General features: G+C 40.7%; 1 protein-coding gene across 2 annotated transcripts in view; it reads left to right on the top strand.

Annotated features, from left to right (window-relative positions):
- Window positions 1-18,766, top strand: part of LYPLAL1 (lysophospholipase like 1) — a 38,822-nt gene extending 20,056 nt beyond the window's left edge. Inside the window, exons 2-5 of one of the 2 annotated variants that reach the window (XM_073338867.1) lie at window positions 2,565-2,640; window positions 3,146-3,315; window positions 17,805-17,920; window positions 18,512-18,766. In XM_073338867.1, the coding sequence (XP_073194968.1) occupies window positions 2,565-2,640; window positions 3,146-3,315; window positions 17,805-17,920; window positions 18,512-18,751 (602 nt within the window). In that variant the 3' untranslated portion in view covers window positions 18,752-18,766. The remainder of the gene's footprint in view (window positions 1-2,564; window positions 2,641-3,145; window positions 3,316-17,804; window positions 17,921-18,511) is intronic. The other variant, XM_073338868.1, reaches the window with a different exon arrangement.
- The last annotated feature ends 584 nt before the right edge of the window (window positions 18,767-19,350 follow it).

The following is a 19,350-nucleotide window of genomic DNA, read 5'->3' as shown; positions in this document are numbered from 1 at the left end:
TGATGCCAAGGTTTTTGAGAAAGGGCCTGTAACCAGTACTTGGATAATATCTATCCCAAATTGTTTTATACTCCGACTCCTCATAGTATCTGAGTGCCTTCCATATAAAATCAATAGCAATGGTAAAATCCCTAATGGAAGAAGAAAAGAACAAAATTTGTTAAATAGATTTCACTTGAGCTTCTTCTGTGTATTGAATACTGTCTGCTGATCTTCCTTTATTTTAATAGACAATCACTATTTATCCTTTGGAATCCAAACTAAGGCCTGATAAGTGATGTGTTTTAATAGCAATATTTCTTTAAATACATGATTAACTTTGAATTAAGCAAATTAAAGGCAGTGGAACTCAAACGTGCTTTCTGAATCAGTGCCTAGATCTGGGTTGTATAGACATGTTATATTCCTGCATCTGTCTGTTTGCCTATCCGAAAGACAAGGTGGGTGGGGTCATATATTTTATTGGACCAACTTGTGTTGAGGAGAGAGACAAGCTTTCGAGCTACTCAGAGCTCTTCTTCAGGTCTGAGAAAGGTACTCCAAGCATCACAGCGAAATACAAGGTAGAACAGATTGTTTAGCATAGGTAGTTAGTACATATTCTAAGGGACCTTTTAAGGTGGTGTGGTCTGTTAATACCTCTGCAGTCATAGGACAAAAAAGGACAGATTAGTAGTGGGACAGATTGTTGTAATAAGCCATAAATCCAGTGTCCCTATTCAGTCCATGATTTTTAGTGTCTAGCTCTGGCACCAACTTTCCGTTGTGCCAGGTGGTGCTCGACCCCCAGCTCTGCCCCAGCGCTGCCCCCACTCCACCCCTTTCCTCAAGGCCACAGCCCCACCCCACCCCACCACTCCATCCCGGCTCTGGAGCACCCATGGAGTCAGCCTATGGTGTCTAGCAGAGTTATGAATTTAAGCTCTTAGGTTTGTCTTTTGAAAATGTTGTGCAGGTTTCCTTTGAGGATGAGGACTGAGAGCTCAGGTATGGAGTGATCACTTTGTGAAAAGTGTTCACCTCCAGGTGATGGGGTGCTTTGTCTTCTATCATTTTCCTGTGGGAATTGATTCGAGAATGTAGTCTCTTCTCTTATAGAATCATAGAAATATAAGGGCTGGAAGGGACCTTGAGAAGTCATCTAGTCCATCCCCCTTCACTGAGGATGGACCAAGTAAACCTAGACCATCCTTGACAGGTGTTTGTCTTATCTGTTCTTTAAAACTTTCATGGGCAGGGATTCCACAATCTCCATTGGAAGTCTGTTTCAGTGCTTAGCTATCCTTATAATCAAAGTTTTTCCTAATACCTAACCTAAATATCCCTGGCTGCAAAGTGAGCCCATTACTTGTCCTACCTGAAGTGGAAGTGGACAATTGATCAAAGTCCTCTTTAGAACAGCCCTTAACATATTTGAAGACTGTTATCAACCCCTGCCCCTCCTCCCCAGTCTTCTTTTCTCTAGACTAGCAGTTCTCAAACTGGGTCGGGACCCCAAAGTGGATCACAACCCCGTTTTAATTGGATCACCAGGGCCAGCATTATACTTGCTGGGGCCCAGGGCTGAAGCTGAAGCCCAAGCTCCACCCCCACCTGGTGACAGTGTCAAAAGCATTACTAAAATAAAGATAAATCATGTCTACAGCACTATGCCAGTAACCTTGTCAAAGGAAGAAAGTAGGTTGATTTGACATGATTTGTTCTTGACAAATCGATGTTGACTATTACTTATCACCCTATTAGTGTCTAAGTGCCTATACTTAAATTGTAAGCTGTTTAAGTCGAGGACTGTCTTTTTGTTCTGTGTTTACAGTGGCTAGCAAAATGGGGTCCTGGTGCATAACTAGGGTTCTGGAGTGTCATAGTCTCTCTGGTTTAGAAATAGACAATTCTACTTCACACATGTGCAAACCCCATGGTATAAATAAGGGCAGAATTTGCTGCTTCATTAAGCATTTTTGGAATTGTTAGTGGTATTTTGTTTAAACCTTAGTAGTGAGAAAATCCAGATAAAAGACTGAAGGCTTCATTTTCATTTTCAGTGGGTTCCCAGCCAGACAAATTTATCAAAGGCTGTCTGTTTGTAGGCAACTATTGTAATCTGATCTGAGCTTTTCTGAGTTTAAGTTTAGAGTGAAAAATGTGCCTCTTGATTAAACGTAGCAATTAAGGATTTTAGGGTCTTGGTTTTGACCCCTTGACATGAAACACTGACCTCAGTGCAGTAGGTTTGGTATTGAATTGTTACCATTGTAAGACAATTAGATCATCTTTCTGGGGATTCTAGGGGTCAATTCATCATCATAAAAAAAGTCTCCTTTGAATTGCAACTTCCTTGATTATTTGAGTTTTGGACAGTGTATGTAAGGTATTTATGATACTAATTTGACACTACAGTCTTGCAAAGAAAAGTGTAATTACATCTCTAATTTCAACCTGCACGCTGACAAGATAAGCAAAGTTGTGTTTTTCAACCTTATTTATAAAGTTATCTGGATTATTAAGATAAACTATCTCTCACCACTCACTCATTTTCTCTCTCTCTCTCTCTGAAATTTCCATAGGTGCCTGGAAGATTAATAAAAAATCACAAAAGCCTCCCATCACTTTCAGTGGGAATTGCGCCTCTGAATCCCCAAGGTGGTTTTGAAAAAATCTCAGCCTTATTCCTGATATAAAATCAGAACCCCACAAGACACACACATAATATGTGACCTGAGGATTTTGCAACCCATAGACAATAGATCAGAATGTATTGACCCCTTACTCCCATTTATTTCATCAGGAAGTATGCTCAGGAATAGGAGTCACACCTGCAGATCTGTTGGCAGGATTGTGAGCTAAAAGACTTAGTATATGAAACTATATAGCCATGACCTTGTGCTGATTGAAACTTGCATTTGTATCTTAAACAGTTTTCTATATGTCCTCACCCTTTAAGGATAGTTCTTGATGTACAAAGAGACTTTGTATAACTAGTGGTGAATAACGTTTAAATTAGACACATTTAGAATTGAGACACAATTAATTGATTCCTCCTCTCCTTTTCCAGTCAGTCACCAAATTGTCTGTTATTTACCGTGGTTATACTGAATGCCTTTGTTCTCAGACATTTTTAATCAACCTTTCTTTTCTTTTCCCCCAGACCGTATACACCTATGAGAGGGGCCCTCTCCACTGTGTGGTTTGACAGATGGAAGATATCTAATGAGTGCCCAGAACACATTGAAACCATTGACTCAATGTGTCGGGTGCTTACAAACGTGATTGATGATGAGGTTAAAAATGGCATCAGCAAGAATAAGATAATTTTAGGTAAGGTTTTTTTTATGGGTTTTTTTTTTTTTTAGGCTTCTGAGAGAGCCTCTCACTTTGGGTTCCCATTGGATTCCATCCTGCAAGTTTGACCAGCAATCTCTACACGTGCTGAGCAACCCCAGGTCTCAGCTGACCTTCATTCAGAGTTGAGAGCACTCTGTGCATTGCAGGATCTAGCCCTTGGTAGGTCAGATTAGGCTGTCACACCTGTAAAACTGCTTTGAATTCATTGGGGTGCTGTGGGTGCAAACGTATACAGCATTTGGCTGGCTGGGTACTCTGTCCCATCAAATTAAATGTAAGTTTTTTGTTTGTTTGTTTTTTGAACTGCTCATATATCATTGGAATTTAAATACCAGTCAACAATGTCTATCCTATTCTTACTTTGCTATGTCTATCTGGCCTCTTCATATTTAGAGGGCTTCTGAAGAATGTAAGTTTTGAGTTCTCTCAAAGGCAATGTAGTTTCTTATTTCAATAAGCATCTAGACAACACAAATCGTTACACGTTGTATCTTTACTGCTGTGGTTGCTTCAGAGGAGTTCAGTCATGAGAAAACAAAGGTCCTGTGAAATGTTTGGTAATGGTAGAACTTGGTAACAAATGCATTTACGCATCATATTTAGCACTTATTTAGCTCATTACATCTTCAGAACATTGTACAAATATCTACTAATCTTCAGGCACTCTCAAAGGACATGCTGTTTCAAGCCTATTTTACGGTTGAGGAAATTGAAGCAAAGAGGTTGAGGCCACAGGAGTAGCATAAGTCAGAGATGGAATTAGAACTCAGGAGTGCCTGACTCCTTGTTCTATGCTTATACGACTAAATATTTCAGGTTGGAGAAAACTTCTAATGTGGGAACTTCTGACGTCATGGCCAATTGACTCTTGCCGTTGAGCTCCTGAGAGGTGGAGCCAGGACCATTCAGCCTGCATATTTCTTGGCCCAGCCCTGTGTTGCTCTTTGAAGGTCACTGTTTATTTTTCCTTGGTGGCTCATTGCCCTGGCTGCAGAATTCATTGTTTTGAATGGCTGTCTGCACAGTCTCTTTGATCTGGCTTTCCTGTGTTATACCTGCAGGCCTGGAGACAGCTAAAGAAGAGCAGGTGCTTTTTTCTGAGAGTGGGGTGGAGATGTTCCACATACACACTCATTGTACTGTTAGATTTTCCATCTGACCTCGAGAAAATAAAAGTAGTGAGATTTCAGGGTCTGAGACACACTTTAAATCTGGGAAATCATCTAAGGGAGTAATTGAGGTTAATTGTCTCCATCCCTTAGTCTCTTTTGAAAATTCCAGCCTCTGTGTTTAAATTCTCTATCTTTAAATTGAGGAAAATTGTCTTTTCTCCCACCTTTTGTCTGTCTTGTCTATGTAGATCGCAAGGTCTTTGAGAGAGGTTTTCTTGCTATGGGCCTGTCCTGTGCCTAGCACAATAGGACCCTGATCTGCACCTTGAAGTCTTTAAATGATGATTTGAGGATTTCAGTAGCTCAGACATAGGTGAGAGGTTTATTGCAGGAGTGGGTGGGTGAGATTCTGTGGCCTGCATTGTGCTGGAGGTCAGACTAGATGATCATAATGGTCCCTTCTGACCTTAATATCTATGCGTCTATGAGTCAGTTGGGGCTTCTAGACATTACGATGACAAATAATGAAATAAGAACTGAGTCAGTAGTCCAGCATCATACCAAATAAGTGCAAATATGTACGTTAGGGTGATGAGAATGTGGGTGTGGAAAAACTGGTGCACAAGCTCTTATTCACCATGGTCATGTAGGTACATGGTGTCATTTACACCTGTGCAAAAGGGAGTTAAAGCACTGCTAAATCAAAGTGGTAGGGTTGTACACTCCCTCTGCACAGATGTGAGAGGCAGCAGAGAATCAGGCTTTGAGTTTCTGTAAGGAAAGAATGGTTATAACATGGATCTGGACCAGTGTAAGGTGACTTTATTGTTAAACTGTTGGCCATAGACTTCCACTGAGACAGAAAACGGTGTATTTTGTAAAGGCACCTTGCATGATGCCTTTTGTGTGTGTAACTTTTGGGCAACAAGGTGTTTTTATGCTATGGCTTAATCAGCCAATCTAGAGCATCTATACAGTCCCTCTTCACCAAGGTGCCAGGCTTCTAGGGAGGAGATTGGGAAGTAGTTGGGGGGAGAGAGAGATGCAGGACCTGGAATTTTTTTGAATATGGGAGAGGCTGTGGTGTGTTTATATTGCGAGGAGAAGGAACCCGATGAGAATGAGAGATTAAGGGAAAATTCAAGGGAGGGTAGGGGCAAGGGAGGTCATATGGTGGGAGAAGATGGTGTCATGCAGCAGGTGGAGGGATTGGAGAGGAGAGCAGGTGAGGAACATCAGTGATGGGATAAAGGGTGATGGGAGGAGGAGAAGGAAGTGGGACGTCACATCAGCCCTCGTCAGTCATCTCTTTGAAAATGCCAGCAACATTCTACCTGGAGGAGGGAGAGCATTTTAAGAGTGGGTCTGGTGGTGAACAGGCAGCTGGTTCATGGATATGATGTGGGGGGAGGTAGAGTGCTGTTTGACAAGGAAGTCAAAGAGAACAAGCTTATAGTTGAGGAAGCCATTGTTACTCAGGAGACTTTCTCCAGACATGTTCAGTGGCACAGATGTAGGGAAATTGAATGGTGGTGGTGAGTCATGTGGGACATTGTTCTGTGGAAAGAAGGAGTGGAGGGATTAGACAACTGAGTCAATGAAGGAGAGAGTGAGACGTAAAATGGCAGATAAGCCGTCAATGGCAATGGGCTGAAAGTAGCATAGGGTGCTAAAGGAGATGAGGTGATAGTCAAGGTGTGGGAACACTGATGTTGAAGGAACAGAGAAGCAGTGTTTTCCAAAGGCAAAGTTGAGGGAGTAGACATTTTAGTGAGTAGGATTTAATTCAGTGGTGAAGGTCAAAGGAGGATGAGGGATAAGATGGCATGTCAGTGTGGAAGTTGCAGGTTGAGCATGAGGGTCAGAGATTGTGAGGGGAGGGAGAGCCAGGTGTAAAAATTAGGACAGAAAGTGGTTGGTAGCTGACAGCTACGTAGAGTGGGATAGGAGAACAGTCTAAAAGATAGGAGGATAAATGAGACAGGAACTCCAGGAATGGAAAGGGAGAACCTAACATTTTTATCATGGGTGACTATCTTTCTTATTCTGATTCAAGTTTTACACAGGGTTGGGGTTTGTTGATGCAATAGGAGCATTTGTTCCTTAAAGAATTGTGGCCTAAACCATTCATCTCAATAACACAGTTAATTCTCATGACACCTAATGATGACGGCTTAATGATCAACACTGTTAACCATTTCACTACTGATCATTTTAAAGGAAGCATCCAGCTGCTCTTGCCTTGAAGGTGGAACCTGGGTGGTGTACTGCCACTCCTCCCCCTTCAACTCAATCTAATTCCTATACATCAGAAGAACAGCCTCCTTAATATTATCACATCCTCATTTTCAAATATACAGTCTAAGTTTAACAGTTTTAAATACATACGTCTTTTGATACGTGATGTAAAGTGTACTGCAAGTTCTGAGGGAGTTCCATGCACTGACTGAAGGCCGTATACAGCCCACAGTTCTTATTCCTTAAGAAAAAGTTTTCAGAAGTTGTTCTCAAGGAATCACAGAAAGTCTTACAAAGGTAGCAAGATTTCCAACTTAAAGAGCACAATCAAGGAATTTTTTCATAAGTTTTAAAAAAAGAGAGGATTTATTCAATTGTTGTGTAGTAATAACCCAATCCAGAACTTGAAAATGGAAGACATTTTCTTGCCAAATGCCCCCCTCTCTTTTCAGTTGTGTGCATACATTGATTTGTTATTGTTGGGTCTTGCTGTTACTGGTTAAAAATAACCTTAGTAGTAGAATTATATGGATATTAAAGATGCAAAGGAATGTTAAAACTGGTCAAATTTGACTGTTTTTATGTTATAAACTTCTGTGTTTATGCCAAATTAGGCAGATCCTAAAATATGCAAATCATGCTGACATTTTAGAACTCTTGAGAATAATTTTTATTCTGTTCATATCTAGGTTTTTATACTACACCCACCACTGTAGTACAAGCACCCTGGTTCTGTGTGAATTTCAGAAAGATCCTTGGATTTAAAAATGAGGTGTCAATTAATGTTGAAGCCTGCTCTAACGTTCAGTTATGATGTTTGGATACCTAAGCAAAAACTGACTTTTCCCTCTTTCCCTCTCCGCCACCTTTGATTTACTACTACTCTCCTAGTTTTACAGGTCACTTTCTGTATACCACAGAAATGCTGATCCAAGCATGTTGGTCTTTGCCACCTGTAGTCACTTGTATAAGCAGCCAGTGAAAATAAACTTTCAATAACAGTCCTGTAGACTTGATCATGTGCCAGAAAACACATGCATGATTCCTGACCCCTTGTACTATAACAATAACATGAGAGACACAACCACTTTTTTGTTTATTGCTAGACTTCTTACATAGCTACTGGACCATGGTGGAAGTAACATGAAAGGGCTGCATCTCTTGTAAATATTGGCATAGTCATCCCTCTCAGTATGTGTGAAAATGGGATGGGGGAAGAAATATCTTGGCACTAGACATCCCAGAGAAAGAAGGCATTGTAAGTACTGAGAGATGAAAAATCAACAATAAATCATTAAAACATGCTGGGCAAACAACTTCACCTACAGCCATGGCTTTTTATGTCTCCAGCCTCCAAGTTCTCTCCTCTTGCATCTTTTGTAATTATTGGAAGATGAAGTATGTTGTCTTTCATGTAAGGACACTTACTACAGAGCTCTCCAGAGGTAAATTTATGGTCGTGTGCTACTGCCCCATTCCTGTAGTATCTGAATGTGAAGATGAAGAAGTAGAATTTTGTGTGTGTGTGCGCAGCACCTTACAAAAACCTTCACCCCCAAATGTGACTCAGCTTTTATATTTGCCACTGGTCCTATTCCCATCCATTCCTGTTCTTCTCATCTTCCTTCATCCTATCTGCGTGAACAGGAGAAATGTCAAACGGACGTGCCAGCAGTGGATAGAAGTAACTAATAATGTCTGCCACAAGAGCATATACTTCAATTTCTTTGTCTTTGCTGATTGTTTTATTTTTACAGCACCCAAACTCTGCTAGTTGTTTTACAGTACACACAGAAAGTCATAGGTCTTGAAAGATTTGCATTCTAAGTTTCGGGTTGCCAACTTCCTACTCGCACAAAACCGAACTCTCTTTCCCCTCCTGAGGCCCTGTCCATGCCTCGCCCACTCCATCTCCCCCTCACTCACTCGCTTATTGGGGGCTGGGGTGTAGGAGGAGGGTGAGGGCTCCAGCTGGGGGTGTGGCCAGGGATGAGGGGTTTGCAGGGGACTGTGGGGGTGGAGCTGAGGGGTTCGGAGTATGGAAGGCGGCTCTGGGCTGAGGCAGGAGGCTGGGGTGTGGGAGGAGGTACAGGTTCTGGGCTGGGGGTGCAGGGTGGGGCCAGAAATGAGGGGTTCAAGGTGTGGGGGGGGGCTCTGGGCTGAGGCAGGGGGTTGGGATGTGGGCTCTGATTTGGGGCTGGGGATGAGGGATTTGGGATGCAGGAGGGCACTCCGGGCTGCGGCTGAGGGGTTCGGAGTGTGGGAGTGGGCTCTGAACTGGGGCGGGGGTTGGGGCATGGGGGGGAGTGAGGGCTCTGGCTGGGGGTGCAGACTCTGGGGTGGGGCTGGGGATGAGGGGTTTGGGGTGCAGGACGGTGTTTTGGGCTGGGATTGAGGGGTTTGGAGAGTGGGAGGGGGTCAGGGGTGCAGGCTCTGGGCGGCGCTTACCTTAAGCAGCTCCCGGAAGCAGCGGAACATCCCCCCTCCAGCTCCTGTACGGAGGCGCAGCCAGGCGGTTCTGGGTGCTGCCCCGTCCACAGGCGCCGCCACCGCAGTTCCCATTGGCTGCGGTTCCCTGCACGGCACTGCCAACCGGATAGTCAATGGCCCAGTCAGTGGTGCTGACCAGAGCTGCCAGGATCGAAAACCTGACACCTGGTCATCCTGTCTAAGTTAGATATGCGTGGTACAGGGACCAGGCTTAGCAAACAGTAGGGAAAGGTTGGAGTAGGGAAGGACAAGGGTTACAGCAATAAAATCAGCAGTTACTCAGTTCAGCCATGTTCATGTCTTTATAGTGCAATTAATTTTTTAAAATATGTATTTATTATTGATCACATATAATGGGCATCATAGACCATCCCTGATAGGTGTTTGTCCAAATTGTTCTTTAAAACTTTTAATGATGGGGATTCTGCTACTTCCCTTGGAAGTCTATTTCAGAGCTTAACTACTCTTATAGTTAGACAGTTTTTTCTGATATCTAACCTAAATCTCCCTTGCTACAGATTAAGTCCATTACTTGTTGTCCTGTTTTCAGTGGACATGGGAAACAAGTGATGACAGTCCTCTTTCGAACAGCCCTTAACATATTTGAAGACTGAGACCAGATTCCCTCTCAGTATTTTTTTCTCAGGACTAAACATGCCCAGTTTTTTTAATAGGTCAGGTTTTCTAAACCTCTGATAATTTTTGTTGTTTTCCTCTGGACTCTCTGCAGTTTGTCCATGTCTTTCCTGAAGTGCAGTGCCCGCAATTGGACATGGTACTCCAACTGAGGCCTCACCAATGCCAAGTAGAGCAAAATAATTACTTCCCATGTCTTTCATACAACACTCCAGTTAATATAATACATCCCAGTGCCTTTTTCACAACCGCATCACACTGTTGATTCATATTCAAATTTGTGATCCACTGTGACCCTCAGAACCTTTACACCAGTTATTTCCCATTTCGTAGTTATGCGTTTGATTTTTTTCCCCTTCCTAAATGTAGTACTTTGCACTTACCGTTATTGAATTTCATCATGTTGAATTCAGACCAATTCTCAAATTTGTCAGTGTTGCTTTAAGCAAGTAGAATATGGATTTCATAATACTTGGGCACCACCAACCAGATGATGATAAGCAATCCTGAATCTGTTCTAGCATTTGGATCACCAGCTTGCCATGTACCTGTCAGTGTCCCATTGTTGGAGCATTTCCATAAACTCATGCAATCATTGATTCTAGGATTGGAAAAAACCTTCTGGGTCATCTTGCAGTTGGCGTGTAACATTATTCTGTATATTAATGTTTTATTATTAGTGCTGGTTTAAAAAGAAGTGTGTGTGTGTGTGTGTGTGAAATTACACAAATGTCAATTTTTTAATATACAAAATATTTCAACCAGCTCTTACTATTGTTTGTTTTAATTTTATTTTAGTGCCACCTGGGTGCTCAGGTTCATAGAGATTTACATGAAGATAGTTTCTTCTGCATGTAAATCCTGATCCTTCAAATGTAGCCCAGTTGAAATGGAATTATTCATGCTCATATGTCTTTGAGATTAGGGCCAAAATGAGAGACACAAAATAGACTCATAAACTCATAGATATTAAGGTCAGAAGGGACCATTATGATCATCTAGTCTGACCTCCTGCACAATGCAGGCCACAGAATCTCATCCACCCACTCCTGCAATAAACCTAATATGGTACAGACATACTAGATGACGGTTCAAGCTTGACATTGTGTTAGTTACCTTTAGTGGATCATCTCTGAAAGGCAACCCAGAATAAAAGGTCCCTTTTTTACGAGGGAGCTGAAAAGAGCAAAGATGGTTTGATGCTTACGAGGAGGGAGACAACCTCACAAGTGATAAAGCTTCATGGAAGAAGGTACAAGATGTGAGTGAGATACAGATTTTAAAATGTGGGGTTGTGAGGGAAGCTTGGAGACTCATAGGGAGCAAAGTTGGTGCAGGGGGCTGGAAAGGTGAAAATAAATGGAGGTTTTAATCTCATCTGTCAAGTAAGGCCTCAAAAACCTCCCTTGGCAATATTGTTCCACTGTTTAAAATTCCTGTTAGGAGAAAAATTTCTTTTTATAGTTGCAGGCCATTCCCATGTGCTAGGCCAGGTCTATGCTAGAAACATTTGCTTGATATAACAATGTGCAGTGCAGGCAGGTGGTGTTGGGATTGTTTTTAATAACACTTTTATACCAGTAAAAGTTCAGGTTCAAATGCAGTTATACTGGGGGGAAAAAGTTCTTTTTCCAGTACAGCTTATTTCATCTGGGGAGCTTGTATAAGCTATATCAGCAAAAGCACATTTAATTAACTGTTACAAAGCTGACCTTCAATCCTGATCAATGAGAGCAGATCCCTACACCCATGCACTTCGCCACTGAAGTAAATGGTTGCAGAGGTCTGTCTGTGTGGACTGGTCACCAGCAGTAAGAAATTAATGTTATGTTTGACAGATATCTTCCCAGTACCACATCTATGGTCTCATCTTCATAAAGGCATACAGAAATAATGGTTAAGCCATAGTTGTAATAAGATGATCAGGTAAAAGACAAATGGACATTTTCTTGCTGGTCTTTACTTTTCTGCCAGTGAACTTCAATAATTGTAGTCTTATGAAAATGTGTTTTTCATATCAAGTGAAAATGTGGCAAAATTTCTTTGAGTTCCAACATGAAACAATACATACAGCAAAAAAGTATCACTTTTACAATAAAAATGTAGAACTTGCACCACTTAGCTGTTCACAGAAAACATGTCATGTTGCTTGAGTGTTTTGTCAGGAGAGAAAACTGGACAGCAAATTTATTCATGCTCCCAATTTGTAAAAAGAGAAAGTGTCTGGCTACTAAAAGGAAGCTGCCTTTATTCTTGTAAAGGCATTAAGAAATCACTGAACAGCAAACAGGACAGAATGTGGTGGATTCTGAACTGTACATTTCAGTATTGCTAGGGGATAGGCGTGGGAGTTAATGTAGCAGTGCTTTACAGATAAACAAGTCCTTGCCCTGAAGAACTGACAAAAGACAGTTATGTTCATGAAGTTCTTTGTATGATGTAGATAAAGAAAATGTGCTATCCCGTTAACATTCATCCACTGTTGTAATATTCAATTGTATGCCTCATTAGTTCTGGCGCACAGTAATTGTTCATATGTACAATAATAGGCTATTGTTATGTTGTCTTGTCAAGGCACTCTCTCCTGCCGCACGCACTATTGCAGTTCAGCTAGTGGCCACATGCTCATTATATGCCTTTGTACTTAGTGCTTACTTGATATTTTCTGTTCCGCTCAAAGCAAACTGTAACAGGTTGGGGGAATTGTCTAGGTGGGATACTGTAGTGTGTTTATGCTTATGGAAATACTGATTTGAAAGAAGGAACTAAAGAGCACATGAGTCTCTTTGCAGGTCACTTATTAGGATATTTTGTTGCATTCACCAATGGGGAAAGAGAAATTGCCCAAATCGCCCCTAGAGATGGCAGAAAGATGAGGAGAAAATAACAAAATGAGAGTCAGTTTGGAAAAATACAAGCTAATACTTCTGAGTAATAATTATCCTAAACTCAGATATTCAATGGCAAGGATAAATCCGGGTATCAGTAATGCTGAAAGAGTGGACAGAAAATTAGACCTGAATATACAGTGCATCATGGCAGTAAAATGGGCAAGAAGGTAATTGTCTCTCCTCATGCTATGCTGGTGTACTACATATGGAATATTATGTTAATTTCTGGCCACCTCATTGTCAGAGATATATTGATAAACTTGAAGAAATTCAGGGAAGAGCTGGAAAAACTATCAGAGAAGGGCCTGACTAATGAGGAAAGATTCTAAAAAGCTGAATATGTATAATTTGGCAAAGTGATGATTAAGGGCCTGGTTCTCCTCTCACTTAGATCAAAGGGAGTTACACCAGGGCGTGATTATGACTCAGGGAAGCAACTCATGATTTACACCAGCGAGAGAGAGAAGAATCTAGGCTTTAGCGCTGCAGAGCACTGAAACATCAAGGAGTAAGGGCAGAATTATTTATGGTGCTAAATTTGGAGTAACTTGGTGAAATAAAGGGAGTGTTTAAGTTGAATATTAGGGAATGCTTCCTAATATTCAGGGGGATGGATGACTTGATGATTACCTGTTATGTTCATTCCCTCTGAAGCACTTGGCATTGGCCGCTGTTAGAAGGCAGGATACTGGTGTAGATGGGCCAATCGTCTGACCCAGTATGGGTCTATGGGTCTGTAGAATAGTTTCCAGGCAAGTGGCTTTGAACATGTTAAAGCTAGATGGAAAAACCTAACTGGCCACCTGTCCATTCTACTGTAAATCTAAGATTATTTTCTACAACAAATGTACTAGTACATTTTCCAGTCTCTGATTTCAGAAAACCATTAGTGAGACAAAACTAGAGCCCATTATGGGGTGCAGTCTGCATGACTGAGAAAAATATATTCTTCCACTTTCTAAGACAAAGAACTGAACATTTTGAAGTCAGAGATAGGAAGTCAAACACAATGTAACAAGGGAGATCAGAAGATAAACTGTTAACATACAGTATATATAACAGGGTATACAGGGCACTTCTAAGAGAGACCTTAGGTAAAACGTCCTTCATTCTGGGTCACGAAATTAAGCATTCATTTATAGATTTGAGACCCAAACCATTGTTTGATGAGTGAATAGTGGGTTGTGAGTAATGCAAAGAAATGAATATAACTGAAGTATTATAGTAAGCAAACTGGTCAATTCCTGGGTTTAAGCATAGTGGTTGAAGCAACAGATTTTGCTTCACATATGGTTCTGATTCTCATCTCTCAGGTGTCCATTTGGAGTAGCCTCACTGAAATTTAAAGGTTTAAGGGGAATCGAGTCTGAAGATCTTACATGTAAACAGAACATCTCATTATGAAAAATCCTAAAGCCCTTTTATAGACTGTATATGAAAGAATTTATTTACTTGCCACTGAAACATGGCAGCAGTTGTTGGGATTTAATCTTCCTTGAGAGGGAATAAAATACTTATGGGAAGCACAGTCTCTGCCTGCTCCTCCCATGTTATGTCACCGTGTACTTGAGTGATTGAGTTACTCTATACTGCACCTGAAATTCTAGAGAACAGCCTGCCTTAAATCTCTCATTTTTAAGATGGGTATCACACATGCAGAGCTCAACCTTGATTCACGGTCTTTATTTGGAAAGTGAGGATGTGACGGGTTCTGATTTCAGCTGAAAGCTCACAATTAGCTATTTCAAGGACAAGCAGTTTCCTCCACATGGGCAGTGTGTCCTAAAATTTCACTTTATCCATATCCTTCTCTGTTAATAGTGGTTGACTTTCAGAAAGGACACATATGGGTAGCAGACCTATTATGGAAGCAGACTTCAGCCCCATCAGAGCAGGTTTTGGTGTAGGATCTCAGGTGCTTGTTTTGGAGAAACCTTGTTGAATTGGGGCCTAATAGGTGGTTGCCTATTTTAAAAATGTGCGTCATAGGGATGTAAATAGCATTTTAAAAAAGTAAACGTTTAAACTATTAAAATTGTACTGGTTAAATGTTTAACCATTAGACTCCATTGCCAGTTCTGGGGTCCCGGCTGCTGGCCCTGCGCAGAGCCCTGGGCATGGGGGCGCCGGCAGTAGAGTCTCGCAGCAGAGTTTAAATGCTAACCGGAATTAAATGCTTACCGATATGACTCATGCTTATCGGTTAGCCGGTTTACATTTTACATCGCTAGTGAGTCACCCCTTTGATGTCAATAGGATTACTTGTATGCTTAAAGTTAGGGCACACAGTTAAGTGCTTTGCTGAATCAGGGCCACAGGGGAGCATATTGCTTTTTGATGTTCTTGACATGCAGCAGAATCCATTATAAAGCCAACATTTACTAACTGTTACAAAGCACTAACTGCAGATCTCTCGAATTGTAGTTATAAGGGAAAATCTGTGATACTTGCAGATTTTTTCTGTGTGGAACCTATTGGCAAATTCTAATATTTTAATGGCACTCCATGCACTCCTTGGGAGTGGAGTGGTCTGCATGTCTAAGATTAAAACATCTGAACTTGCATCGTTGATCTTGATGGATACTCACAACAGAATCTGGTTAGTAATGTTGTAAGTCTTGCATGTTCCATGCTATCTTTCCTTCTACTGAGATAATTAGTACTTAAACTTGCATGTAGTTTTCGTCTATGTATCTTGTAAGTTGTGTTGGTTATGAGATCTTATTTTCTGTAACAATGTGTATATTTTGTTTTTTGTTTCATTTTAATATTTCTAGTCTTTTAAAAAATAACTCCTTGAGTGAACATGTGTTTTATGTATTATGTCAAACTTAGACGTACATTGAAATATTATCCTTTTGGAATCATAATATTTTGCCTTCATGTATAAATACTCGTTGAAATCACTGTCTGCGAAGCATTTACTATATAGTATTTACCCAGACGCTACTGTGGTATTGAGTGATAAAGTGCAGATTTTCCCATGGAAAACTGAATTCAAAGAACTAGCCCTTTGTATTAAATTTTCTCATAGTAGTATGAGCCACATGAAAGCACCATTACCTAATATTCTTCTACACAGAAGGTGATTGCATTGTCAAAGACTGCCGGTGAGTAATTGCAGATAGTCTTGCCAGAGTGTGACTAACCGGGTGCAAAATTTTAGATTAAATCATTTACAAACTAGTAATGGGTTTTCAATGCACACATTTGTCTAGATTAAAACATAAAAATGTGCTTACATTTACATATGGACAATGTATATCTGTGTATAGTGTGTGTATTTATATGTATAGATATAAACACATACAATAACCTTTTGGAATGTAATACACTATTTTTATGAGTTTGGAAGATGGCATGAGGAAGTGGGTGAGAAGCAACTGGATCTCATGAGAGAGAATAAAGCACACTTCAGCCAAGACACATTGCTGTTTTACAGAAGTGAGTTTTGGGTAGTTGTAACAACATTTTATCTAAATATTGAGAGAGAGTCTCTCTCTCTCTCTCTGTCTCTGTCTTCCTCCCCACCCCATGATCTGCGGTGGATTTTTCTGTGGTGGTCTTTTGAGTTCTAGGTTTTCCCTTTGAACTTTAGCATTTTGTGTGATAAACAGCTGTGGGAAATCCTGTGCCCAAAAGGAAATTTCCTGCTGGAGAAGACCAAGCAGTATTTGCACTGGTTTTCTCCTGGGGGTTTCAGCTGGGGTGGTACAAGGTGCAGTTTTAAGTTGCGTTCTGGTCTCCCCCACCCCTGCTCGCGCCTATCTGTGCATCCCCTGGCATGTTGGCTGTTTCCTTTCCCCCTGCTAGGGCCTCACACTTTTGATGTAGCACTGGTTGCCTGTAATCATCTGTCACCATTGCTGCTCTTACCCCCAGACAGATTTTTCTGCCCTGTGGCTTGGGATACACTATCATAAGACGTGGCCAAGTCAAGCCCACAGTACCTAAATTATACAGTGCAGAGTTATGTTTATGCTCAGTGCAGTGTCTTTACAGAACTTCCATGCTAGCAGCTTTGTGTAAATGCTGTTCAGGGCAGAAGTAGAGTGGAACTGGGTCAACCCAGTGGATGGACTATGACATCAACCTGCCATTCTGCCTTTAAAAGCCCCAGTCAAAATCGTACTGTATTTCATCTGTATTTCCTTTTCCTCTAATCTATATTCAGCACGTTTTGTGTTTAAAAAGTCCAGAACTCAGAATTTCACATCTATTTTTAGCACCAAACTACTTGGTGAAAACCAAATGCACCACCAAATAAGTGAACTGTGTAAAAGTACTGTTCTAATTAAGCATAAGTCATAACCATTCTCTGTTAGCTTATGTCTGTGCACTGGGAGAGATTTCAACAGGACAGTCATGCCACCTAAGTGCTTCACTTCTAATGTCCTCTATTAGCAGGATACAATAATAAAATACCGTCTACATTGTGTACATGGAAAGTAACGTGATGGTCACAGAGCCAGTTTCCTAACAGGCAAGTATCTGTCATCTTAAAAAAAAAAAAAAAAAAAAATGCTGGTGGCAGCCTAGTTATTGTTCCCAAAAGGTAGACCCTGGGTAGAGAGAGTAATCCATTCTCTTACCCTTCAAAGTGATCTATTAGAACAGGGGTAGGGCACATTTGTAGGGAAGTGTTTCCGCTTGTCCAGCTGTACCGCCCATGCCATATCTCTCCTGTGAAAAAAGAGAGGATCTCAGTCTGCCTGGCATGGTGGTCCAGTGGTATGAATATTGATTATGTACAGTGATGGCAATATGCTGTCATCCTTCATGAGTGCTAGACTGACAAAGTATGAAAAGTCACCTGAAGAACTGGAGGTGACAGCCGTACCCACATCATGGAATTCTGCTTTGCATTGTCTATAAAACACACATCTACAATATCCAAACAGCTGGTGGAGACCATTAAATGAGAGGATTATGAAATAGTACCATTCTGGTTTATAAATTTTTCCTCCTCTTTTTAGCTCTCCAGCTTTCTAACTGAATCTTAGTTTGTTTTTATATATATAACATAAAATATTATATGTATGATATTTTTCCAAAATCTAAAATACTTTTTTTTTTTTTTTTGGTCACGTTTTAGGAGGTTTTTCAATGGGAGGTGGCATGGCAATGCATTTAGCGTACAGGTATCATCAAGATGTGGCTGGAGTCTTTGCTCTTTCTAGCTTTCTCAATAAGACATCTGCTGTTTACCAGGTGAGTGAATGCCAGTCTTTTTACAAATGCCTTTTGGAGCACATACAAATTCCACCTAAAAAGATAAACTGATAATTAGGCAAAAACAGTTGAAGCACGGCGTTACCTGGGGAGTGGAATTGATTAGCTCCAGGTGGTCATTAACTGCAGGGAATGTTCTGCACTGAGAACATTGGTAAGCAAAATATCAGGGAATAAAGGTTTAAAAACTACTTTTATCTTTACACATTGTTTATTTGCTTACTTTTGCAGTTTCACTGCTATTATACTGTGCAAAGTATGCCAAGTGTGCGATGGAACATTAGACAATCAAATTATTTGTTTAGTTACATGGCATCTTTAATTATTGTACCTATTATTTGAGAATGTCTAGCAGATTATAAAGGTCATGGGCTCCATTCTGCTGTATTCAGGTCAACATGAATCTTTCTGTTCATGTTACGTGGAGCAGGATCAAACGCCGTATGTAGCTTTTTGCAGTTGTAAATGGAGCTTGTTTAGCACATTGGAATTCCATATATAAAGTTTTCATATATCAACATTTGCATCTTCTAAAATCCATATTTGAACTCTTTTTCTTCCCCCATCTAGGCTTTACAGAAAAATGAAAGTGTCCTTCCTGAATTATTTCAGTGTCATGGAACAGCTGATGAGTTAGTTCTGCACTCGTGGGGTGAAGAGACCAACAAGATGTTAAAATCATTGGGAGTAGCAACATCTTTTCATAGTTTTCCAAATCTTAATCATGAGTTACACAAAACTGAACTGGAAAAATTGAGCTCCTGGATTGTAAAGAAATTGCCTGTGGAGACAGCAATGTCAAATGAATAAATGAAATTAACTTAACATTTCAAAATAACATGTTTATGTATAGCAAGGGCTTGCCTACATTATAAATTAATGCACAACAGGTTAGTGTGAGGTAAATATACAACCCAGCTTGCCATGCACTAAGTGTCCGTGAGGATCCTGCTGCCTCACTAGTTCCCTAGTGCACTTTGGTCTACCCTGCTTTGAAACAGGAGTAGATCAAAGTACATAGGGAATGGTTAGTACATGGCAGCATGGTCCACTAGTGAATGGAAAACTGGGGTGTGTGTCTACCGCACACTAGCCTTCATCACACACAAGCCCTAAGAGTGTGCATCATTTATTTCGTAAATATAAATCCAGCTTCAGATAGACACTGATGTTACGTACAACTTTCTTAAAACCTAGCCTGGATGATGATAAACTACTGATACTTACTGATGATTTTACTGTCCAATATGCAAAATATGGAAGCTACAACATTCTGTGGAAGATACTGAGAGTATTAAAACCATTTATAAATGGCCCAAACTCTTTTCAAAACTTTAATATATAGTGTTCCATGATTTTCCACATCATCCTATTTTTATTCCAAGCTGGAAAAATCTGTAATAGTTTTG

This window comes from Lepidochelys kempii, chromosome 3 (genome assembly GCF_965140285.1).
Source record: "Lepidochelys kempii isolate rLepKem1 chromosome 3, rLepKem1.hap1, whole genome shotgun sequence".
Taxonomy (NCBI): domain Eukaryota; kingdom Metazoa; phylum Chordata; order Testudines; family Cheloniidae; genus Lepidochelys; species Lepidochelys kempii.
Note: the sequence above shows the minus strand (reverse complement) of the source record. Positions and strands in the feature narration are given on the sequence as shown.